The 26,047-nt window shown below is 27.1% G+C and overlaps 1 protein-coding gene across 16 annotated transcripts in view; it reads left to right on the top strand.

Moving 5' to 3' along the window:
* Nucleotides 1–248: 248 nt before the first annotated feature.
* LOC107438169 (MAP/microtubule affinity-regulating kinase 3) overlaps nucleotides 249–26,047 on the top strand; it is a 40,684-nt gene continuing 14,885 nt past the window's right edge. For 4 of the 16 annotated variants that reach the window (XM_087163750.1, XM_087163744.1, XM_087163757.1 and 1 more), the window contains exons 1-16: nucleotides 249–407; nucleotides 5,431–5,590; nucleotides 9,306–9,386; nucleotides 11,295–11,450; nucleotides 11,552–11,605; nucleotides 12,774–12,822; nucleotides 13,622–13,687; nucleotides 13,771–13,841; nucleotides 13,938–13,994; nucleotides 14,885–15,020; nucleotides 15,096–15,196; nucleotides 16,990–17,109; nucleotides 17,212–17,311; nucleotides 19,414–19,526; nucleotides 20,665–20,815; nucleotides 25,628–25,801. In XM_087163750.1, the coding sequence (XP_087019876.1) occupies nucleotides 9,324–9,386; nucleotides 11,295–11,450; nucleotides 11,552–11,605; nucleotides 12,774–12,822; nucleotides 13,622–13,687; nucleotides 13,771–13,841; nucleotides 13,938–13,994; nucleotides 14,885–15,020; nucleotides 15,096–15,196; nucleotides 16,990–17,109; nucleotides 17,212–17,311; nucleotides 19,414–19,526; nucleotides 20,665–20,815; nucleotides 25,628–25,801 (1,411 nt within the window). In that variant the 5' untranslated portion in view covers nucleotides 249–407; nucleotides 5,431–5,590; nucleotides 9,306–9,323. Of the gene's footprint in view, nucleotides 595–5,430; nucleotides 5,591–9,305; nucleotides 9,387–11,294; nucleotides 11,451–11,551; nucleotides 11,606–12,773; nucleotides 12,823–13,621; nucleotides 13,688–13,770; nucleotides 13,842–13,937; nucleotides 13,995–14,884; nucleotides 15,021–15,095; nucleotides 15,197–16,989; nucleotides 17,110–17,211; nucleotides 17,321–19,413; nucleotides 19,527–20,664; nucleotides 20,816–25,627; nucleotides 25,802–26,047 lie in introns of all 16 variants that reach the window. The other 12 variants (XM_087163741.1, XM_087163747.1, XM_087163755.1 and 9 more) reach the window with 7 other exon arrangements.

Below are 26,047 nucleotides of genomic sequence, written 5' to 3'. Positions count from 1 at the left end.
TGCAATCACCACAATATTTTTCAGAAAAATATTTGATTTTTATAAACATGAAGCATAAGTTTTAAAGTAAGTAGTTCAAAAAAAGAGCATGCGAAACATTGTTTATGAAGAAATTACGATTTGAATTCACCTTGACCCAATATAGATATGATTATAAAACCTAATTTTCATAATACTGCTATTAGAAGATGAGTTAGTCAATTAAACAATTTAAAAAATTATATTTGGAGTTTCATGACCCTTCTATCCTACACGAGTGACGTAATTGAATGACTCATCCACGGCTCTTCCATCGGACAGTGCCAGCAAGTTGAGGTTCTAGGGGAGTGTTTAGCCCTGAACGTAGATCTTTGTACCTTCACAAGTTGCCAATACCCTGATTCCGTGTTATCCGGACCGCCATATTGGTACGTAGACATTCCTGTTTTTCTCAAAATCGTGCCCTTTAAATTTCTTCAGCGGCTTTTTAATTTTGTTATATGCATCTCCGTATTCCCTGTCTTCCAAAGATGTCGTAAAGTTGTTATCTACTTATAAATCTCGTCTATTCCGGTTAGCTAATCTTGTTTATTTCGTGACCTCTTCATTAGAAGCGTAAGCCTAACTAAAATAAAAATATTAAATTGATCTTCTGTAGATATTTCGTTGATGCATAAATTTATTAGCTGTTGGAGCCTAATGTTTACTTTTTGTTCTTAGTAACATCTCTTAACAAACTGTTTGGTGATTTAAAAACATTTTGGTGTCAAAGCATAAATTGTCAGCTGTGCAACAGTACTTAATTTTTTTTCTTCAATAAATTGTTGCAAACTCGCATGAAATTCATCTATCTCTTTCAAATTGAAATAAAATGATTAATTTATTGGGTCATGTAGGTGCAAATCAATAATGCAAGAATGTTATGGTTTGTTCTTAAAGTATTATGTGTTAATGTAATTGATACACTTCACTGATTTCATTAAAATTCTTGAAACATTTTTAACTTGTTGAAATATATACTTTTTTTATTTAAGTTATTTTGTCTTTAACTTTATTAATTTGCCATCAGTAAGTAATGCCAGTATATTTGATACAAAGGTTTATTTTTACACTTCTTACATTTAACATTAGCAGTGTTATCAAGTCTTACAGCAAATTTTTTAGCTTTCCTGTACAAGATTTGGTATTTTCAATGTAATAAGTTAGCTACTGAATGCTGTTGTAATTGATAATTGTATAGCTTCAACTATACACTTCATGGTATTTAACTTTTTTCATATATGAATCCATTTTAACATTTCATTTTGTAAAGAAGTTATTTTTCTTTACTCTTATTGGATGTGATTGTTGTTTTGCAATAGATGTTTTTTGTGTTAGTGCAATTAGTATCTTCCTGATTCTTTATGAGAATACCTAATAAACTTAATGCAGGAAATTTCTTGTAAAATCACGATTTCTATTTATCTGGTCACTTATAAAAATTAAATTAGCTATTTGTTTTAAAAGAAATATTTTGTAAATAGAATAGTACATATAAATTGAAAATGTTAAAAAAAACAACAAAGAAAGCTAATGATTTGTTAATAATGAAGCTAATAATCGTATACCAGTAACATGTAACTTCAAAGATAAACATTTTGGCTTGATTACATATATTTATTGCTGTTTGAGAATTGAAATAAAGTTCATAATTTCGAATATGTGTTGCGCAAATTAATTGTAGGTTTGTATCATTATCTAAAGTGGAAATTTTGTATCCTCATTGCCAAAAATTAAAATATAGTAATAAAAGTGGGAAACTAATTATGATGTATATGAAAATATTTTAGATTTAAATGTGAAGAATGCAGAGGTGTATTCTCACTTATCTTATTTAAGATATTAATTATTTAAAATAGAAATTATTTTATTTAAAAAAATAGTTATTTTTTTCTAAGATGTCTTTTATAATAACTTGCTAATTAATTTTTATTTAATGATATAACACCTCAATATTCATGTTTATTTATAATAACCAATATAGTTCTCGAAGTAATTGCTCTAGTGTTGCTGCTTAGTATTTTCAAACTATTTTAAATCTTTCAAAATTGGACCCTTTAAAATAAAACTTGGATTATGTGTGTTGAATTGTTATGTTAAATGAATTATACATAAATATTACTTTTTTTTAGTCAGGTCAATTGTGATTTTTAAAAGCAGCATTTTAAGATTAAAAAGACAAATTTTCCCAAGTCAGTCTTGTAAATTATCCATTACCATTTTTAGGGTGACCCGGGGTAATTCACGATCACTCTGTTTCTGGGGTAAATAATGATCACCTAAGTTTTATTTCAAAAAAAAAATTTTTTTTTTAATTTAAGACATGGACAAGAATGCTTGTACACTTTACTAAAGTATAACTACATTTACTTAATAATAATTTTTTGTTTAATCTAACAAAATAAGTATCTTTTAAACTGCTTTCTCTATTTTCCATTTCAAAGATGGGTTTAAAATGTACACATTTCTGTAAAGATCCCCCTCCTTCTCTTAATAATAAATATTTTGAGTCACTTTCCTTTTCTTTAATATAAAAGTAGTGTAAGCTTTTGTTTAATTGTTTCACATGTACTGTAAACATTATAATTGATTATAGGAAAGTATATCAAATGTTGCCCCCTACACATGGGGTAATTATTGACCACTGGGGTAATTCCTGATCATTGTCATTTCTTCTTATAAATAGTATATAAAATAGCTTATAAATACCTAATTGTCTTTTCTTAAATAACAGTTCATATTTATTAAGTGGAACAACTATAAAGTATATTTTAATTGTCATCACAAAAATTGTTTTTAACCGTATACAAGACTGTATTCTGATTTGCACCATTTCTGGTTTGTCTGACCTTGCTTCTATCTTAATTTTATGTGTATACATCATTAGAATAATTTTTAAGTTTATAAATTAGCCTAGTATAATTGTTAGAATAATTTTTAAGTTTATAAATTAGCCTATTATAAATATGGTGAGAAATTATAAGCCTAAAAAGGATACTATGCTTCTAGAAAACAAAATTAGTGAATTTCCTTTAATGATTGAAAATGAAAATTTCAGTGTGAGAGCTGCTGCCAGAGCTGTTGACATACCTTACTTAGCTTTACACTTTCCCTTAAAGAAGTTAAAAAATCCAGCAAAAGTAACCCATGTGGGAACTCTTATGTTTCAGAAGAACATGAGAATGAGTTGACTGATTGCCTAAAATGTATGGCACGATGCAAAGATTTTTAAAAATTTAAAGTGTTAATCGTTCTTCTTGCTTTTAAATAAATAATTTTATTAGCTGCTTAAACATATCTTTTTGGTTTATTTGTTTGATCTTGATGTCTTATTTGTTAATTACCATTATATAATTATTTTTAAACAGCCCCTTTACTATAAAAACTGGTGATCAGTAATTACCCCAGAAGTGATCAGGAATTACCCCAGAAATGATCAAGACCAGGGGTAATTCTTGATCACTAAAAATTTAAAATCTTTTAAATTCTAATTAGATTTTCAAACAAAAGAAGGTGGCATTGCACTCATCTCATATAGCCTCAAACTTCCAGTAAATATTAAAATTCTATTTTGAATAGTTTTTTCACAAAATAGATGTTTGCGTTTTTTGATCAGGAATTACCCCAGGTCACCCTATAGTGTTAATTAATTAATATTAAGTTTGAGCCATCTGAATTTGCTTTTTTTTAAATTTTTTATTAGTGTTTCTGTATAAATGTACAAGTTGACTTCATAAATGTAAGAATTTGATGATTGGTTTTTTAGTTCAACTAACTTAGAAATGAAACATCATGATCAGTAAATTTAATGATTTTTTCAAAACTGAGAATATTTTTTAGAAAAGGTATTCTTTTGAGTCTAGTTTTAATGATACTTAAAAAGAGGTCCTTAACAGAAGCTATACACATTTAAACAATGAAATATAGCTAATTAAAATTAATTATTTTATCTAATAAGTATATTTTCTAGATAAGGTGGATTTTTAAAAAATGCTGTTAGTATCTAGTAAACTAAACTAAAAATTTTTTTTTTAAAAAACTCGTCTGTTAGATTATTTTAAATGGCTATAAGTCAAAATAAGATTTTTTATGTTTAGCTATTAAAGTATTTAACATGGTTCAAACAACAGTCAATATTTATTGTCTGATTTGTAACTATTGAAGTCAAATGCAAGTTAATTACATTTCATAAACTTAATTGTTAACTACAATGAGTTTAAATATTACAATTTTCATTCTAGTTGAAATATATATAAATGAATGTCTGCATGTGCATGTCATTTATAGACTCCTAAACTATCTAACTGAAAGTAATAAAATTTGACAATCAGATAGTTTGAAACATAAAAACATTCTACGATAAACAGTTCGAGTGTGATGAGCAACAAAAAATTTGGTTAAGTGATAGTCATTGTTTTAACTGTAACTTTAGACAATTCAATTTTTCAAATATTTTAAAGATATCTGCACGCTTAGAGCTCTATTTGATCAAAAAAAGTTTCTTGCACGTACTTTATTACTTAATTATTTTTCTTTCACTATGTCAGATAAATTAACTGAAATATATTATATTTATTACTAATCTAGATTAAGGCAAACAAGTTTGCAAGTTAACGTTATGTTAGTATTAGTTACGTCATGTGCTTATATGCGTTAGCTCCTTGCTCCAAAAATAAATAAGTTTGCCTGTCTAATTCAGTGACTCTAATCTAGATATATATCTATTTCTTTTATGGTAATAAAGTATTGAAATTTCAAGTATGCAAGCTGTCATAAGCATGAAAGAGTAGAACATGCATGCTTACAAATTTCTGAATGAAAATTCTTTTCCTTTTCTCATGTAGATTTGCTTGAATGAGCTTGCTATAAATTTGGGGAAATTATTGAAAAACTAAAAGCACATGTTTAGAATGAACAAACTAATGAGTGTTTGTATTATGTTTTAATTATATTTATGCAGGTTAGATAATTTGTTCATTGTTATTCAGTGAAAAATGAGTATTAGTCATGCTGTTATGCCTTATGAGTAGCATAAGAAAAATATGTTGTTTTTAGAAGCATAATTGTTTTGTTTATGTAATTTTTTTTATTGCAGGTTATTTCAATTTCAATTTTTTTATTTAAATAACTTATTGACTAAAAATTTTAATATCTTAGAAATTAGTTTTAAATATTCTATAATTGATTTAAATTCTTTAAATTTTAAACTAGAATACATTTCATAAGGGTTTATTTATTAACAAGCCTGGTTTGCAAGGGAAACCATATAACATTGTTCGGCAATCTAGAGGATTTGGGAGCGTCAGCAAACGGGGTCTCTAATGTTACTAATGTTACAAATTATATTTCAATGTTGTGATATCCAAATAATATATTTATATATATTTTTATTTAACTATTAATATTTTCTAGATTTTGAAGATATGATATTTTTAGTGTATGAAAAATGATATTCAAGTCCAAGAGAAAGATACCTCATTGAGATGAAGGACAATGCAGTGTTTATTATGTGACTAACTGTTGGTGTCTATTGAACAGGAATTTTCCTGTTTCTTTTTTAAGTATATAAAAGGTCAGTTACTATTCTTTTATTTTTTAAAAATTTTATAGATATTATAATTTTGTTTAATTCCTATTTCATGTATGTTAGGCAGGGTTGGGTTTTTGACGTCAAAAAGTGGTTTTTGACATGACAAGGGTATAATACTGGTTTAAACTGTCAAAAACCCGTCAAAAATGTCAAAAACTGAAGTTTGCCAAGAAAATATATGAACTTCAAAACTACCAACAGTTGCCATGCATTATATTGAAATTTAATTATACTATAGGTAATCAGCGGGTTTTAAAATATTTTTTGATTAAAATTAAGGTAAAATCGACACTAACTACTCTGTGTATTTAACAGAAAGCACTTAAATTTGTATTGTCTTATGTTAAAAAGATTATTAAGAAAATTTAAAAAAATATTAAAAAGATTTTTCTTTCAAAGAAGATGTCTAACGTACAAAACTGCTAATATTTATCTTTAAAAATGTCTAATTTTTAGTATACTATACTATACACTAAATTTGGTTATAAATAAATTTCTTAATAATATCACTGCAGATTTTCAATAACACATGAAAATGAATACGTAATATTACAAAAGATGTGAGTTTTCAAAAGTACAAGATTTTGGTTACTATTCAAAATATAAGTGTTACTTCAAAATTTTAAATTTATTTTTTCTAGAACATATTTAGAAACACTATCCTTTAAAAAATATATAAATTTTATGTATTAATTAAATTTCACATATGAATATAGGTTTTTGACATTTTTGACAATGAGGTTTTTGACGTGACGGTTTAAACCATGGTTTAAACTGTCAAAAAATGTCACATGTCAAAAACCTTCCAACCCTGATGTTAGGCAATCTTAGTTTTGGAAACGAGGCACTTTTGCTATTCAAACCAGCGGTCTGTGTTCTGATTTTTTTTTAAAACTTAATATTTGTAATTTTTTTTTTAAAGTTCTATCTATTTAAATATCTGAGTTTAGAGCTAGTATTCTCCCTTGTGTCTTTTTATGTATATTGATGATCTACAGTTAAAGTTTTAATATCAAACCTTTCTTTGAATAAGGAAATGTAATTTTTGTCTTGTTGATTTTATTTTTATTCTAACTTTTTACTTCAAATAAAAATTCATGTGAATTAGCTATTAAAAAATGTAGGCCTGTAATGAAGATACATCAACACAGATAACATTGAATTGGTTCTAGAGTTCATGTAATGTTAGTTGTTGAATTTTTAATCTGCATTGTTCTGGATTGACATGATTTAAGTAACTTGATTTTTTTTTTAAATCATTGATTTAAATGAATTGATTTTTTTTAATCTTATGTTTAAAAAAGTTTTATGTATTAATTTATACATATATATTCTTTAGGGTAATTTTTTTTTTGTCTGAGTTCATTAATTGATGGTTTTTTCCAAAGAAATAATGAAAAGAAAATGTATGTAAATTATTTTTAAAAATTTTAGTAGGTATATATTTTCTGAACCATAGAAGAAGTCCTAATTGAGGGGATGACTTTTGATCTGGTATTTTTAATAGTTACAGGTGGGTCATAGATATCCCTTTTAGTTTTGAAAGGCTAAACTATTTAGGGAGTTGGTCTATTTAATCAAATTCTAAGCAAATTATGAAGCGTCTTCTTAGGCTACAAAGAGTTATTGTATTGTATGCTATCTTTACTTTAATGTGTCAGTTTGACCTATAGTGTATAAAAAATATAATAGTTTGATTTAAAACGCAACCAAAATCTTAAACTTCATCCAACAAAATTTACTCGCCAGCCCTAAATGTTTGATTGCTAATGGCAAGTAAAGATATTGTTCTCTGCTAAACTTTTTCTTTTCAATTTGATTATGCCAAATTACAATTCTTGTTACAATTTAAAAAGTGAGCTTGTTCTGTAATTGTAACAAATTTTTTTAAGATTTAAACATCTTTTTTTATTTCAGGGATTTTTGATAATTAAAGATTTTGAGACCGCTTCTTTTTAAATTTGCATATATTCTATGCTTTAAATCAGTAAAATGCAATAATTGTAAACAAATACTTTGATCTCTTTCAAGAAACAAAGCAACAAAAATTTGAATAACTCTTCTTTAATTTAATGTTCAAGAAAGCCAGAGAAGAAAATTGCATCATTGAAATTTAATACATGACTACTTGCACATCTCTTTGTATTTCTGAATTCTGATAATATTTGTATTTCTGAATATTGCTAAAAGATAACGTAACTAGTTCCACTTTCTTCACAATTTTCACATTGAGATTTCCCAGTTTGAATTAAAATCAAATTCATTTTGTATTTTCTATTATTTTGCTTTGATTAGTGTTACCGTTGTATGTCATAATAGTTATGATTTATTCAGAGAGTGAGTCTAAGGACAGTGAATTTATTATCTCTCAATCGGAAAATGATAGCTCTGATTTATGAAGTGAAAATTATTATATGAAATATTTTACCTAATTTTAGTAATTTTATGCAGATATTTATCTTCAAAATTTTAAAGCAATAGATTTAATAAGAAAGTTATAACAGTGTTTTTTTTTTTTTTTTTTTTTAAAGATAAAAATCGGGTGTAATGCAGCAAAAACTAGAGATCAGTGGATGAGACATCACATATTTCAACCACCAATAGGTCAAACAAAAAATTGCCTGGCCACAAAAAAAAGAAATTCCAACCCAAATTCGAAATTCCAACCCAATTTTTTTTTTAGGGGGGGGGTGGAATTTCAAAGAAAAAAATCTGACAAGGGGTTAAGTTAGTCTGAAAATATTAAAAAGCTAGATAATAATCTGTCGAAAGAGTCATAGTAAGAAATTTAATTGATTAGCAACTTACAATTATTCTCTATTTTATAGCTCTAAAAAACTTTTCTTACCAGCATACATAGTGAAAAGTTCTGTTTAGATGCAGGGTTAGTTTATGAAATGAAACATTCATGAATTCTGAGAAAGAATGTTGAACCATTTTTACACCATCATTAGTTTTGAAAAATGACTTCAGTACTTAATTCACTATTCAAATTTCTTAGAATTTCCTTATTTTCTTTATAATTCATTAATTTAATAATAATTCTCAAATTTTATTTATAAATTCTTAATTTTTGTTATAAAAAGAATAAAATGTAACTAATTTTATAATTTTTAAAATGTTATGGGCTATTTTTTAAAGAATGCTATTAAAATCTTTGAAACTTATATGAGCTTAAACATATATAGAACTATCTGTATAAATTTAACAAAAAGAAACGAATAAAAAGATATTAAAGATAATTTTAAAAATTTTTTATTGGCAAGCTGTAATTTTTTTTTTAAGAATAATACAATTAAGATTTCGAAATTAAAAAAAAGGATAAATAAAGAAACAATAGCAAAACATAAAATTCTTTTTTAATTTAAATTTATGCACAAAATTTTGTAATACCATGTGAAGTATTAACATTTATTACATTTATTTAGTTTTGTTAAATTTTGACAAAACTATAATATTAATATATTATAATATAAAAATAATATAATATTATATTAAATAATATTTTAAAAAAATCCATGATAAATATGGCTATAACATCTTTTAAAATTATCGTATTTTTTACTTTTGCTTGAAGAAAAAGATTTAAAAGTATTTCAAATGTTCCCATGGTACAATTACTGTTCATTGCAAAAAATGAGTAAGATGTTCTGTTTAATAACCATTGAAATAATATGTAGTTTTTATTTTATTTTAGTACTAACTAAAAGTAAACATGTCTGCAAGTGTAAGAACTCCACTACAAACAGTTCATGAATCTGTGACCACAGAGGCAAAGGTATATTTTGTTATCTTTTATTTTAATTTCTGCTCTATAGAAATATTCAAGCATACTAATGGTATTAACATATTACTCTGCATTTAATTCAACCAAAGGTGTTTTAAACCCTTTATTATAATAAATATGTGAATGATTAATTATTTTCTGTGCAAAACGTTAGAGGCTATTTTTTGAACAGAATTACTAGAATAGTATAAAAATTATCCTAAGTATCTGTTTTTTTTTTTTTTTTTTTTTTTTTTTTGCAGCATTTTCTTGATCTAATTACAGTTTGTACTTTTTATTCTTAAATGAAGCATTAAAAACAATGTTTGAGATAAGTTTTCTGTTTTTTGGTGGAAGATCACTTAAAACATGAGGAATAAAAAAGGGGGGGGGACAGGGTGCTTCGTTTATTTATAGTAATGAAAGGCAAGCTAAGAGAAGCTTAGAGACAGACAAGCTAAGAGAAAGGCAAGATTTCCAAAAAAAAGAAGAAAAAGTAAACTAAAATTTTTTTTTTTTTTATAAACAGCTTAAAAGATTTTTCCATAATTTATACTTAAAATAACTAGAAAATAAACTAAAAGGATTATTTTCTGATAAATAGCTTAAAAGATTTTTCCATAATTTAAACTTAAAATACCTGGAAAATAAACCTTTAAAGGTGCATTTTTTTTTAAAAGGTATTTATTTAAAAAGTAATTTTAAAATTTGAAATCACTTAAACTTGTTAATATACCCCCTTGTAAAAAGAAAAATGTATCCAGTTGAGAATAGTCCTAACAAAGTAAATACAGTAGGGAACCGATTATCCGGAACGGTCGGGACCATCTCTATTCCGGATAACTGATTTTTCCGGTTTTCTGAATCGCTACAAAAAGCCGTGTTTTTTTTTTTTTTTTTTTTTTTTGTTATTTTTGTTAAACCCAACTTAAAAAAAAGTGGAAATAATCTTACAAATAAGAAAAAACGATGAAGTAATACGCAAATGATTATTTCCAAAATGATGGTAATTTACACATCTTTAAAAAAAGAAAGAAGATCGAAAAGTCTTCTGAGGAAAAAAATTTTTTTTTTGTTAAAAGGCGAGAAAATTTATCGAAATTCCTTCTGCTTTTTTGGTTTTCTGATTTCCGAATAACGGGTTCTGTACTGTATTTGTAATAGTAAGGATTAAACCTACAATCTCAGATAATTTTTGTGTGTAATTATTTTAACAGTTAATTCACTTTTCTTAAAGGTGTAATATGAATAAAAAGGCATTGTTTTTAAGGGATGACTGCTTATTTTAACAAAAAAAGGCAAAGAGGATGCATTAATAAGGATCAAAGGGAAGGCAGGGTGGGTCGCCATTCTAAATACGCTTAGGGAGAACGCTGTTCCTACTGCAATATTCATAACCATTTTTTAGCATATATCAGTATGCTAAAAATTAATTAAGATTTATTGTTTAATAGTAATAAAAACAATCTATTAAATTTTAAATTTTTTAGCCGAAAGATATATTCTATTTAAATTTAATGAAATTATCAGCTTATCTGTTTTTTTTCTTTCTTTGTCATTTAACACATCATTCAAAAAAGAAACTCCAGTCTGATACATAGACGACAACACTGTTGATAGAATTGATTTCTAAATAGCAGAGCAACTTTCAAACAATACGTTTCAAAATTTAATACTATTCTGAATATTAGTTTAGTGGGTACTAGTAATTTTAGAGACCCTAGTTATATAATTTTTTACATAATGGATGAAGAATCTAGTGTGGTTAACATTGCTTTTTGAGTTTTGCAGTTGTGATTGATGTTCAATAAATAAAAATTAAAATTTATAAATTTTTAGCTTATCTTGCTATTATTGTTATTTTTGCTTGTATGTGACTGTATTTTGTTGGCTAAGAATTAATCTATATATTTTTTTAAGGATGGAGACCGTCACAGGGTATTTGGGTTAAATTCTCAAAGTCGAAGTCGAACATCTGAAGAACCTCATATCGGTCGATATAGGCTTCTTAAAACCATAGGCAAAGGCAATTTTGCAAAAGTAAAACTGGCTAAACATCTTCCCACAGGAAAAGAGGTAATATTCCTTAATTCTAGTTTTATATGCCTAGTTGTTAACTGCATGGCAAAAATAAATATGCATCTAAAATTCACTAATTCTTACAACTTTTGTTTCAGGTGGCCATTAAAATAATTGATAAAACACAACTGAATCCATCCAGTTTGCAAAAGGTAATAATATTAGGATTTTTATATAAATTATAATATGGAAGTAAATTAGCTTTTTATAGTTATGCAAAAAAATATTTTTACAATTGAAACTTTATTTTGATGTTAATAAATGAAAAAGATTTACTTCCAAAGCAAACTCTTTTGTGCAGACTGTCACAAATACAAGCCAGTGTGAAATGTTATCGTTCAGGGTAAAAAGATGAAACTGGTAATCAAACTAATTCTTAAGCAGTTTATTTGTATGTGGGATTCAAATAGTTTAATATATTTAATTTAGCAATACTTAGTTCAAAGTTAAAAAAAAATTAAAGCATTACACTATGAGTTAACATTGACTAAATATGTGATTAGACTGAAAACAAAGTAGGACTGTCACATAACCAATTCCCACATTTAAGCTACTACTTTTTTTCCCATTTTAATTTTGTACGAATGCTTTTACAATATATCTTGTCCGAAGAGATTAAACAAGCTGTAGGGCCTGGTTGGTCCAAGAGGTCGTGGGTTCGATCCCCGCCTGCCGAAGAGTCCCCCTGTAATAAATGGTGACTGATGCACAATAAATCTGTCAAGTCACAAAGTCCTCCATGTTCCCATAACAAATCATACCTTTGGGGATAGTGATCCAGGAGTTTCCTTGTCTTCTGGATTGGTTCAAAACTACAAGGCTGCGGAGTTGAACATTAGTAATCGTAAACCCAAAATTGGGTTGGCTAGGTTATAAAATATATAAAAATAAGTTGTGGGATGAAAATCCCCCTTTTGATGTCTTGCCTTACATCTGAGACATAAACAAAACTTGTTTGTCCCTTAATAGTATATTACTAAAGATATAAATTTAAAAATTTTGAATTCTTTTCAATATAAACTTAGCATATATGTCCATGATAATGACTGCTATTGGTCTTTTCTGCTTGGTAGTTATGTAATTTTAAGAAGACATCAGTTCTTGAGGAAAAATTTGTTGCCTTCCATTCAGTATAATACCTTCTTAGCCCTGTCAAAAAATTTACAGTCAGTATTTTAAACCCATACTAAATTTTTTTTCAATATTCAAAATTGCTGTAAAAAAATTTTTTTTTCCATATATGTTTGTGTAAAAATTGTGCATGCAGCTTGCCACTTGATCAAAAAAAATTTCATTCCTAATAAATGTTTTTTGTTGCAGCTTTTCCGGGAAGTTAGGATTATGAAGATTCTAGATCATCCAAATATTGGTAAGAATAATAATTCCAACTATTTTCATAATAATTTCAGAATTGTTTTTTAATTATCTCTTTGAATGTCAACTGTATGAAACACATTTCTAGTTTCTCATTGTGAATTTAATTGTGAAAAAAATAATTTTTTTCTACTAATAATGGATTAAGTATCAAAACTGTTAAAACTTAGTTTTAATTTGGAGTTGTCTACTTCAGTTCATGATAAAATCCTTATAAGAAATTTTCAGGCAAATTTAAGCTTAAGTCATGAGTTTTTTAGCAAAAGCTGAAACAAAATTCTTATACCACACGATGGCTTAAAAATAGGACTTTATTTACCATTCTTGAAGCCTTGATGTGTTAAATATTCATTTGTGTTCAAATTTTAATATTTCCACTTAAAAAAAGTTTTTTTTGCATGTCTTGAGTATTATGTTTTTGCTTGTTAATTTCATTATTTGTTTGTAGCACATAATTTTCTCTTTTTCTGGGAGAGGGGATATTTTCTGTGCAGTAGGTAGAATCTATCATAAGAATTTCATGCAAGATGTCTAAATTTTTGTCATGAGTTGTTAGTTTCACAGCCTTGTACTAAAAATACTATCATAGCAGAAACCCTGGTATATTAAGCATTGCACTAAATATTTCGTTCAAGATTGTGCCCTAAGATATTTTGTCTAATATCCATAATCTTTTTCTTTTTTTTTCTTCATATTTTCATCTTCTACATTAGCTTTTTTTCCCTTTAAATAATTGTTAAAATGCTTTATTCATTTAAAAAAATAGTATTGACAGCTATGTTATTGCCTTGTAGTTAAATTGTTTCAAGTAATCGAAACTGAGAAGACTCTATATTTGGTTATGGAATATGCAAGTGGAGGTACGTTTATTTTCATGATCATAGTATGGGATTTAGCTTTAACTACATTACAATTTATGTTACATATTGCATGTATATTACAGGAGAAGTATTTGATTATCTTGTTGCACATGGCAGAATGAAAGAAAAGGAAGCCAGAGCTAAATTTAGACAGGTATAACAATGCTTTTCTCAGTTTATTTACACATATGTTCTTATAAACTTATTTATATATTATATTATATTTTATATATTTATATTTCTTTGTTAGATTGTATCTGCTGTGCAATATTGTCATCAAAAGAGAATAATCCATAGGGATCTAAAGGTTTGTATTTTTGTTTCTGCACATTTTTGTTAATTTAATGTTAGTTATCTATGTTATCTTTGATAGTTGGTATAATTTAGTAAAAGATTTTGCAAAAATGAAATAAGGCATTAAATTTATAACATTTGTTGGGCTAATATTGGCCTATTTTACTAACCAATTATCAGCATAAGAAAGAGAGAAAAAATCATACTAGCAAAATGCTCAAATCTAAAAAAAAAAGTGAGCTAAATAATAAAAATACACTCTAAGATATTATTATTTTTTTTTTTTTTTTTTAACTTTTCTCAGAATAAGGCTTGGTGTTGTTTGATTTTGACTTCAAAATACAGATTTTTCTGCTTTTCACTTCTTAATGTAATTTTGTGCTAATATCTTTTACCATAAGCGCAAATTATTACTATAATTTTTATTTTGTGCTAATATTGTTTTGACGTTTCCATGGTTTTTATTTGGAAGTTAAATTCAAATAAGTCAGTGAATTAGTGTTTTTCAAAAACAAAAACTTCATCAAACAACAAAACCATAGAAACAAAAACTTTTCAAGTTTTTTTTGTAATATCTCTGAACTTTCAAGATACTTGTTTTTTTTGTCAAATTTAAGGCAATTTAATACTCAGATATTTTGAGAGATTTCTCACCAGTTAAGAAATTAAAGTTAAGAAAGTAATTTGGACATAAATTAGACTGGTTTTTTATTTATTTAAGATCTCACTTTATAGTTAAAATTTGTAAAGCTTTTTATATGTTAGTGAGTTAAGTGTTATTTCAAAAATAGTTGTTGTCTAGGTACAGTTTTTAAACTTTTAAGATGTAAGATGGATGTAAAAATAAGTGACACATTTATTTTTGTTAATGATTTAAACTTGATATTTATTTTCTTTTTTTAGGCCGAAAATCTGTTGTTAGATGGCGAAATGAATATAAAAATAGCAGATTTTGGATTTAGTAATGAATTTGTTCCTGGACAAAAATTAGACACCTTTTGTGGTAGTCCTCCATATGCTGCTCCTGAGCTATTTCAAGGTTTGTTTCCTTAAAGATAAGTTGAATAGTGATAAAAACCATTTAGAATCAAACTTACTTTATTATCTCTTTTAGGCAAAAAGTATGACGGTCCTGAAGTTGACGTTTGGAGTTTGGGTGTTATTCTTTACACACTTGTTAGTGGTTCTCTGCCGTTTGATGGAGCAAACCTCAAGGTAGATTTACTTATTTTTGGTGTAGTGTATATATTACTTTTTTATATTGTGGTGTATACTTATATATTTTATTTATACTTATTTATATTTTTGTGTAGTGCATATTTACTTGCTTCTCATCACAAAAGTCTACATCATCATATATATATTTCTTTTAATAATAATTGAAATTTTTCATTAACTCAATATTGTTTACTTATTCATAAAAAATGATTTTATAAATTACTTTCAAAGTGAGTTGATATTCTATATTTTGTTATTTGTCTACTATTTCTTAAATAAATTCAATTTGTGTAATTTCTTTTATGTAAAAATTTTTTAAATATTTTTAGATTTTATTTCTTCAAACTATTTTATTTTTTTAAAATTCTATATTTTAATTTTTTTTTATTTAAAAAATGTATGTGCTGCTAGTATGTTGACTAAGGTGAAAAATTAACTGAAAATTATTATAAATGTAAAATATTTCTTTTAAGAGGGAAACTTTCTAGCAATTAATTTCAATTACATTATTTCTTTTTGAATTTTTCATAAATTTGAGTGAGGAAAATCAAAGATAAGATTTTCAGACTTTCAGAGCTCGCACGGGTTAGGGAGGACAAGGAAAATTTGGAATTGTCATGGAATTTTGTTTTAACTTTACAAAACAGAGAATAGCCAAGGAAAATTGCAATTTTTAATAATACCTGGGGAATAATCAATCTTAAAATTGTCAGTAACAGTAATCAGTTATTGAGATTTAAATTCAATAATTCCAACATCTATTACAATTATTTGTTATAAAAATTCCACATTTTAATGAAACTGACATGTTTCCATTCTTATTCAAAGATGTTTTTTCCTCCTTAAAAAATCTAATATTTGGCATTGCAGATAAAACGATAAAATTTTTCTGAGGAAAAATTTCAAGGTTTAGATAAAATATGGTCTTAATTTTCATTGAAATTTTCCTGATATACCTGTAAAGTCAGAAAAAATTTTCTGATTTTGAGTGAGATCCTTGGAATTTTTACTTCCAATTTTTTGACAAATTTTAAGGTTGAGTGAGATGAAACAGAATACAAAAAAAAGGTGCTATAAGAAGTCTGTAGCTCTAGCCTAGACTGAGACATTTTTTTTTTTTTTTTATAATAAAAAATTGGTCGCTTCATCAGTCGAACTGTGTTTATCTTAACTATGAGTTAGGCATTCACAAGCATTTATGCTCCCCCCCCCCCAAAAAAAAGCATCCAAATCATTTATTTAATATATTACATATTTATATTTAAGAGCAAGTTAATTTTGCTTATCCAATTATGAAAGTTACTTTTATGTAAGGTAAGATTATTTACTTGAATTTGATTTCTTAAGCAATCGTAAATATATTTCTTTTTCTATCTTAAACCTATTTATACGATTTTCATAAAAGAAAAATTTAAGCTTAAAGATTTGCATTGAAATTATTTGCATAAAATGCACAATCTTTTCTTTTTAAAATTAAAAAATCAGTTAGAAAATTCTTTGAACTTTTACCCCTGATTAAAATGCTTATAGCTTACCCTATCTCTAAATTCTTTCCGTTTGAATAAGTTATACTAAAAAAATATCAGATTTAAATTTATAAGTTTTCTATTAGTATTTCGAACTTCATTGTCATTATTTAGATTTTAGTGATAATTCTATTTAAAACTTTTGACTTAACAAAAGTTAATTGCTAGAACTAAATTGTTTTAACAAAATATTAAATTAAAGATTAAATGTGTTGTCTTTAACCCAATTATTATAGCTATCACATTCTGTTTAATACTTTTTAGGAACTTCGTGAACGTGTTCTTCGTGGAAAGTATAGGATACCCTTCTACATGTCGACAGATTGTGAAAATCTCCTTAAAAAATTTTTAGTTTTAAATCCAAGCAAAAGAGCATCTTTAGAGGTATTTCTTTTATACTTGAATGATACTTCAGTTGATTTAACTCTTGTTTAGCTTATTAATTCTGCTATCCATGAATTATTTTATTAATAAATAATTTCTTAGGCTATAATGAAAGATAAATGGATGAATGTAGGGTATGAGGATGAAGAGCTGAAACCTTACATAGAACCAGAAACTGACTTTAGTGACACTAGAAGAATGGGTAAGCAAGGTGAATTATGTTTCTGCTATATTGTAGGTAGCTGGTTTTATATCTTTCTCTTAACATTTTTCTCAAATAATCTTGTAACAAATATTAATATGCAGTAGAGCACGCATTGCTATGCTTAATCACCCATGTTAACTTCTGTTATTAGTAACAGCATGCACTTTTAATATGAAATCATTCTTATACATTAGGATTTTTTGTTTAAATATTTTAAAGGCATAATATTAGTACAGTCAAACCTCGATATCTCGCACTTGAAGGGAGAGGAGAAAAAATTAGAGATATCGAAAATTCGAATTATCAAAAATCGCATGTTATCGATGGTAGAAAAAAGAAAAATGCTCTTTACATACCTTATTTACTATTCCATATTTACTTTAAAAACACTTTTTACACTTTCATTTAAAAAAAGATTCGATTGTTTGCTTTAGACATGTGTAAGAAAGTTTGTCTATAACACTTTCTAAGTGGACTGTAGCTTTAAATGTCTCCTCTGACGTATTCGGCTGTCTCTCAATAAATCTCCTTACAGTGTCCACTGCAGAAAGTGCTTGTTTGTTAGTAACATTGGGCGGTAAATCTTCGATTTCCTCATCCTCTTCTGTTATTTCACAAGAAGCTTTCATTTGAGCGATGATATCATTGTCATCCCACTCACCACACACTGTTACTGTATCCTCTATGTTTACAATGCATGAAATTCCATGTCATCAAGCTTCATGAGTCCGGTCAATCTGTTCCAATCATTTTCGGTGTAGTTTTCAGCAGAATTAACGATATTGATTGTTTGAATACTTTTGTAATCTTTAATCAATCCAGACTTCTTGAAGCCATTAATTATCGTAGAGGACGAGGCATCATTTCATGCCTTGTCAGCCATTCTTAAATTTTTTTTTGAATATTTTGTTAATTTTAGAAATAAATCTACAAAATTTATGGAGAAAAAAAAATTCAAGTTATCAAGGGATTAGAAGGAAAAAATATGTAAAATCAAGTTTTTTTTAACATTGAGTGTATAGGAAATTTGAAGGGAATTTTTTTTTTTTTCTTCGAGATATCGAAAAATTCGTGAAATCCAGATTCGAGTTAGCAAGGTTCGACTGAAAATGGGAAATTTTTTATAAGTTTTTTTTTTTCCAAAGAGACAGTTTTGAATGACCTAAAGATAGTTCTTAAAGAAATTTCTAATGAAATTGAGTCCTTTTATCAGTTTAAAAAAATTTAATGTCAACCAAAGTGTTTTTTTTTTTTTAAATCTAGATAAATGTATTATTTTTAAGTTTTCTTATATGAATTTGATAAATTTCTAACAAAAGTTTAAATTTAATTATTTTCCATGTTTGAGTTTTTTCTTTTCAACATTCAAAACAAGTAAATGACTAATAGTTTCTTATGACTCTTAAGATATTATTTTTAATGGGGAAATGGTACCAAATTTAACATTAAATTTTGATTTTAAACAAAATATTTTTGCCATAAAAATACATTTTTTTTTCAAATTATGTATTTAATGAATATTTTTTGTTTAACCCTACACTGTATATATGTGTGTGTGTTATATACACACATACAGGTATTTCACAAATTATGCACTTAATGTCTTTTAATTAAAGTGTGTAAAGTTTATTATTTTTAACAAAATTCAATATTAAATATAACAATTTAATATAAAAGCTTATTTAATAAAGAAAATTAAAGTGATGCCTTCATTATTCATGATACAGTGTTGGGTTAAGAGGATGCTATATCACGAAAGAAACCTTTCCTGGCACATTTTGTCGCATCTCTGTTAATATTTTGAAGTACAAAAAAAAGAAGAAGAAAAAAATTAGCTCATGTAAACAGTAAAGTTTCAAATGCTGTAAAAATATTGAAATGCAAACGAATTATTGTAGAATTACTTTCTCACTGTGGAATCTTACCATAATTTGTATTTTGAAAATATTTTCTCAGCATTTTACTTGGTTTATTTGTTCTCTCCCTCTATTTTAAATTAAAAGAAGTGCAGAATTTGCCATGAAATGTTTCTTTGCATCCTCTTAGGAGGGAAAAAAATATTATTTTAAATCTTTTCTTTTCCATTATTTCTTTTGCAGAAATTCTCTTAGGTATGGGCTATACGCAAGACGAGATAAATGACTCACTGAGGAGCAAGAAATATGACGATATAATGGCAAATTATTTGCTTCTCGGCAAAAGGACTACTGAGGTAAATCTAATCATTAAGACTTTTATGTTTGGTAAATGTGCTAGTTTATTATTTTACATTTTCACAATATTATAAGCATGAGCAGTCTTCTGATTTTTATTGATCAGTACAGTATAGCCATCTTTAGCGCTTATCATGGTGTATAGCGTTTTTTAAAGGTGCTTATTTTCGATTTTTGTTATTTAAAAGCCCTTAAAGGTGCTTTTTTCATTGGGTGTTTTTAAAAAGTGCCTAATTTTCCCTTTTCAAAAATGAGAATTTTTTCGTTACCATGTCGATTTTTGCCTCATATTATGCAAAAGCCCGCTTTTTCAGATTGTTCTATTCAGTGTTTTCACAATTAATTTTGGCGTACCGTTGGTCCATAGCGTATGAAAGCGCCAATCATTCTACATGTTTGATGAAATACTTGTGAGTCCGTATGTGCGTCTACTGAGCTGGGTTTGGTGAGATTATTGCCTTCTCATGTGCATTTTGCAAGGACTTCCTTTTCCACCCTCTGATATTGAACCCGAAAAATCTCTATCATTTTATGACGGCTAATATAATCAAGAAAAGAGTTCTTTGTCAGAAAATAGTTATTTTATCATGATCATCTAAAGTCTTTCAAAATTATTTTGCATTTTGTTAATGTATATAGTACTTAAAAATATTTTTTGAGTGCTTAAAAAGTACTTAAAAGGTGCTTATTTTTGGTTGAAAGATTTGGTTACGCACCCTGTTTTATGCTTCAAGGAAGGAAGTGAAGGAAGGATTTTCCTGTAAATAAAGAATCTATAAACATTCAAATTTGAAACTTGCAAGATAGCGTACAAAGGTTTGCACTTAAGAGTTGTATCAAAGTTTTTTTTTAAAAATTGTTGCTGTATTGTCCTCACCTTTTAATTTGTGTGTTTTCAGTAAAAAATATTTTTTTTATTTTGTAAAATTTACCCGAGTTTATGATGCTTATTCTATATGCTGTTATTGTTGTAGCCGTAGCTTGTCTAACACAAGTGTTATTTTGTTTTTGAACCAAGTTTTTTTTCTTCTTAAACCAAGCAGAAATATTTTTATATACTTGAAAATTGTCATTAATTGAAGGTTATATAATTATACTTGTGTTATTAATTTATTAAAATATTTATTTATTTTTCAGAATGACAGTTGCGATTCTCAATCCAGTTCTAGTTTATCACTGCGCACATTAAAGGCCCCTACGGAAACTTCTGGTAATAGTCAGTCCCCACCACACATTAAAGTTCAACGTAGTGTTTCAGCTAGCAGCAAACCCCGACGATTCAGTCATAGTAAGAAAACTTATTAATTCTACTTTGATTAAATTGTCTTTTATAATTATGTGTAACAGAGCTATCTGCTCAATATTAAGCAGTATAACATATTTTATGCTTATAATTTGTTTGTTCAGACTAAGAGATGACAATAATCAAAATTATTTTGTGTTACAAATAAAAAGAACTTTTAAAGCATGTTTTGCATACAAAATTAAAATTTAATTTTTCAACAAACACTTCTTTATCAACTGACATATTCAGAACTTATGAGACACATCTGAAAAATGCTAAAGATTAGAATACATTTTTAACTTTAAAAAGAGAAAGTCAGTTTTTACAGTAGTTTGTCTCATGTTTACACTATCTCTTTATTCTTACATTATCTGGGCTTAATATAATTCTAATCGGTTATGGGACGTACCTAGCTGAAATTAAAGTAATCTGATAAAAAATACGGGATTTTAATTTTGAATAAATGTATGATAATTTGAATTAAATGAAAAAATATAGTAACTCCCTTTTATATTTTTTAGAACAGGAATAATATATATTTTCTTTTCGGTAGAAAAATCATTTGCCAAAACGCAATTTTTACGGCCTCATTTTGATGCCATTCCAAATCTTTGAATTTACATAGTTTTGTTGTCTTTTTTGAGCATACTTTAAAAAACAATTACATCCAAATTATCTCTCCAAATCTGTCACAAGTAACATCTCTTTTTTAGAGGACCACATCAGAATGTTCCACACACGGTTTGTTGGTAACACCATTTCTTTGTGTTATATTATGTTTAGGTTAAGAAAATTGCCTTTACGGAAAATTGTTTAATGTTTAGATATCTTATTAATGACTGACGATCAATATTCATGCTGTATATGTTGTACTCTTTCCACTGGATGGCTAACATTTTTAAACCTAAGATGTTATTAATTGTGAATAAAAATGAAGTGTTCAAGACTGAATTAACGCAATTTCATATTTTAAACTAAGATTTATAGTTTTCACTAAGTCTAATACATTAGTTTTTTCTTCAATTTACATTCTGTATAATTAACACACATTATTAATTTCAAAATAAATTGTGGCAGACTAGTTACGTGGTAAATCTGCTTCAGGGAACCATAGTTCATGGGTGCCAGTCTTGAGAAAAATCAATGGACTAATAAATTCTATCAAATTAAATTTTTTTTTCATTAGAAATTTAAAAAATGTTTTGGTCAAATTGAAAAATATTATACAGTGAACACGGTTTATTGTGAACTCCCGGATATAGTGAACGAAATGTTCGGTCCCGTGCCTTGCTATACACGTGTAATGTTATTTTTTTTTTGGATATAGTGAACCAAAAAAGTGAGGAAGTTGGATATAATGAACTTTTTTCTGTCTTCAACTGATTTTTTTCTTAATTTTTTTTGTAATAATTTTGAAATTTCTACCTCAAAATAAATACATATACCGAGTTTTAAAACGATTTATAGAGAGGAATGTAGCGATAAGCATTTTTTATTGTTTTCTTCTTTTATCTCACTTTCCCATCCCTAAGCAAACCAAGCAGATGTTTCCAACTCAGGCAGATGATGCACCTGTAAGGTGTTAGTGGGATCAATATGCATTTTCTGTCAGAGGGAATGAGTAATTATTCATTATTGTTCAAAGGATGGGACACTAATATGTATCGATAAGGCCCTCATTTCAACTCCTTTTTGCTCTCAGTTCAGTTAAAAAAAATCCTGCAAACAAGTGTCTCAAATTTAAGTATGGCGACCAGTAAAACGTTCTCCATTGATGATAAAATGGGCATAATCAGAAAAATTGAAAATGGATGCAATCAAGTTGATATTTGCAGGGAATATAAACTATCCAAATACATATGTAACATATGGAAAAATAGGCAATTAATAATTTCTGCTCATGAAAAAAATTTAGATGGCAGAAAAAAGTTGAAAAAAGCAGATCACAAGAATGTTGAAGAAGCATTATTGAAGTGGTTCACCAATGTCGATGAATTTGCTAAGCGATTTTACGAGACTACTTTTATATGCTCGAATGGCAGGTTAGACAGGTTTAAAAAGCGGAATAATAGAAATTCAGGAACAATTATCTGATAGTCAAGAAGTGTTTCTATATCTGATGTTGAGGATTGCTCATCAGCTAAAAATTAAAAAATTTTTGTTGCACGCAAGACTAAGAGTAATGAAAAATAACACATTTTTTGCTATTACATAATATTTTTCAGTCATTTATTTGAATAATGTGTAATAAAATTGAGGAGTTTGGAAACCATTAGTTAAATTGCTTGAGTAACGGATATAGTGAACTCCCGATTATAGTGAACCAAAATTTCAGTCCCTTGAAGGTTCACTATATATTAATGAAATTATTTGATCTGTTTGACTGTATATTAATGAAAACATATGATATGGTAATGATGTCAGGACTTTTATTTATCTTCTTTTTGTCAGCTTCACTAAATCTTATTCTTAAAGTCTTGTCAAATGGGATTGATTGAACTTCATCTACTTGTGTAATTAAATTTGAACTATTGCTGAATCTAAATCTGCTCGAGTTTGCTTCCCACACCCTAACCTATTGTCATGCTGGCCAAAGTTAAATCAATATTATTTTTTTAAAAAGGAAAGAAATTATAGTGCTAGAACAAAAAATAAATAACGCTGAAATCAGGGATGAGATTTTTCCGCTTTATAGCTGATTTCCGCTTTTTTCACTTTTATCTCTTGAATTTCAGCTTTTTATCAAAAATTCAGATTTTTCTAAAAATTTCACTTTTTTTTATAGGTATTCCGCTTTTTCAGAAAACTCACCCATTTTCAAAGAGAAACACAAAATTCAAACTACATAGCTACCAATCCCTTCTCATTTTTACTTATTTTAGCTATTTTCTCCCCTTTTACTCGCAGCAGATAAGATTTTCCGAATTTTTTACCCGCCCTCCAGATAGATCCGATTTTTGTAGTTCAAACGACGCTGTTTTTGACAAGCCATTTAGAGGTCCCAAGCCTGGAGTCTGCCAATATCTCGATTCTTATTCACACGATTTTAATATCAAACATAGCTTTTCATATTTGCGTGTTGAGATTCTTATTCGCGCGATTTGAATATTGTACGTCGTGCTTCGTATTTACGCCTTTTTAAAAATATATGAAGCGATTCGTATTCCCGCAAGTTTAAAATTCAATGTCTTGATTTGCTCATGCTGTTTATAATATCAAACATTGATTTTGCATCATAATTCTTATTTATGCAATCTAAAAATTACGCATCATGATTCGTATTTACGCGATCTAAAAATTATGAATCGGGATTTGTATTTACGCGTTTTAAAAATTCTATATCCCAGTTTGTATTTTCTCATTTTCAAAATCGTATATCTAGTTTCATATTCATGTGATTTCAAAATCCATAATTGTTATTCATATTCACACAATTTTAAGATCAACTCTCGCGATTCTTGTAAGAAGTAAATTTTTTTTAAAAATTAGTTACTATAAAAGTGATTGTTTTTCTAACGACGATTATTAGTATGTATATGTAAGTGTTACAACATCAGAGAAACTGGAAGGGAATATATTCAAAACTTACATTCTGTGCTAGCAAAGAAGAAAAAATAGGATTTGTCACAAAATGTTTGAAAATGGACTAACGACTAAATATAGCAAACATAAAAGATATAGGAAACAAAAGCAATAACTTAAAAAGGGATTCAATTTAATTTTTTTTTGTTGGAAAAAGAGTTAATAGTTAAAAGAGTTAACTCATCATCAAAATTTTATTTGTAATTGCTGTTATTTATGCTATAAAATGCAAAATTCTTATCAAATAAAAAACAATTATCTAAACAGTTGCTGATTGTCATGTAATTTTTCAAACTAAAATACCAATTTTTGTATGTTAAGGAGTTACTATATATTTCTACTTCACTGTTATTGATATGTTTCAAAGGGCTGTAGTTAGATTAGACTATAACATGAACATAATGATTTGGTTCATTGTTAAAGTTTTTTTTTCCCAATATAATTTAAAAAGTAATATTACTGATATATTTGCTATAAATCACATAACAGTATTTATTAAAAGAAATGAAATATTAATGTATATTCTCAGTAGTTTTAATTTGCTAAACCAAATAGTTTTTCAAGTAATATGTGAACTGAGGAAAAATATAATTTCCAGCTTTATTTTTTCAATTGGTAATTTTTATTTTCCCTAAATGTTAAGTATCAATGTAATCATTTATATAATAATAGATTAGTACACAATTGTATGTCAACACATTATTTATTACCTTAAACTGTCTGGAATTTATTATTAAAGGGCTGCGCTTGCGTAAAATTTACTATCGTGGAAATTCAGCTTTTTTGCCTTTTGGCTAATCTCATCCCTGTGAAATGAAGAATAGAGATGAATGGTTTCAGGTTGTTTAGTAATAGTTGTTAAAAAATATACAAGGTTAGCTGTTATTTTCGTTTTGTTTGCTAAAAAAACATAAAATAAATTTTAAAAAAATTGCAAAAAATAATCAAATGGTTGGTTTAATATGTAGGTTATTATCAAGGAAAGGTAAATTTTGGTGTCAGTGAGCTATAAATTTCTAAAAGTTTGGTAAACAACGCTAGACAGTATTATTTCGTCAAAAAATTTGTTCAGTCTTGAAATTTTTTTAGAGTGGCACCCCTGCCATAGTTTAAAGATGCTTGTGTTAAAGTAATAAATTTATTCTCTATTAACATTCATTGGTAATGCTTAAATATTTTGAAGAGTAATGTAATGAAACCAAAGTAATTAATAATATAAAAACAAACTTTTAGCCAATCAAACGCCTGTGACGAATGGCCCTCCTCCTCCGTCCTTTAAGAGGCAAAATACTCTTGAAGCAGGTGCTGTTAGAGATAATCCTCCAGTGTCTACATCACTAGGCTCTCCCACAATATCTACTAATCCTAGACCCTCAAAAACTAATCAGTTATCTCAAGAAAATTCAAGTAAGTTTCTTTGTCAATTTATTTTTGTTTCTGAACATAAGATTTTTATCATTTTCCAAATATTAGCCTTTTTTAAAACACTATCAGTAGAAATTCCCTACCTGTTTTGTTTTTTGTTTTAAATGTATGAAAAATTATCTAATAAAAATTAAAAGTCATTGATTGATAGAGATTGAGGTTTGGTGTTTATATTTTAGATCAATAGTTTAGATTTTTAAGTTCAGCTTATTTGGTAATCACCCCTGC

The sequence above is a fragment of the Parasteatoda tepidariorum genome, chromosome 5, assembly GCF_982258835.1.
Source record: "Parasteatoda tepidariorum strain Cologne lab strain chromosome 5, Ptep-v5.0, whole genome shotgun sequence".
NCBI classification, from domain to species: Eukaryota; Metazoa; Arthropoda; class Arachnida; order Araneae; family Theridiidae; genus Parasteatoda; species Parasteatoda tepidariorum.
This window is presented reverse-complemented; position numbering and strand designations above follow the sequence as displayed.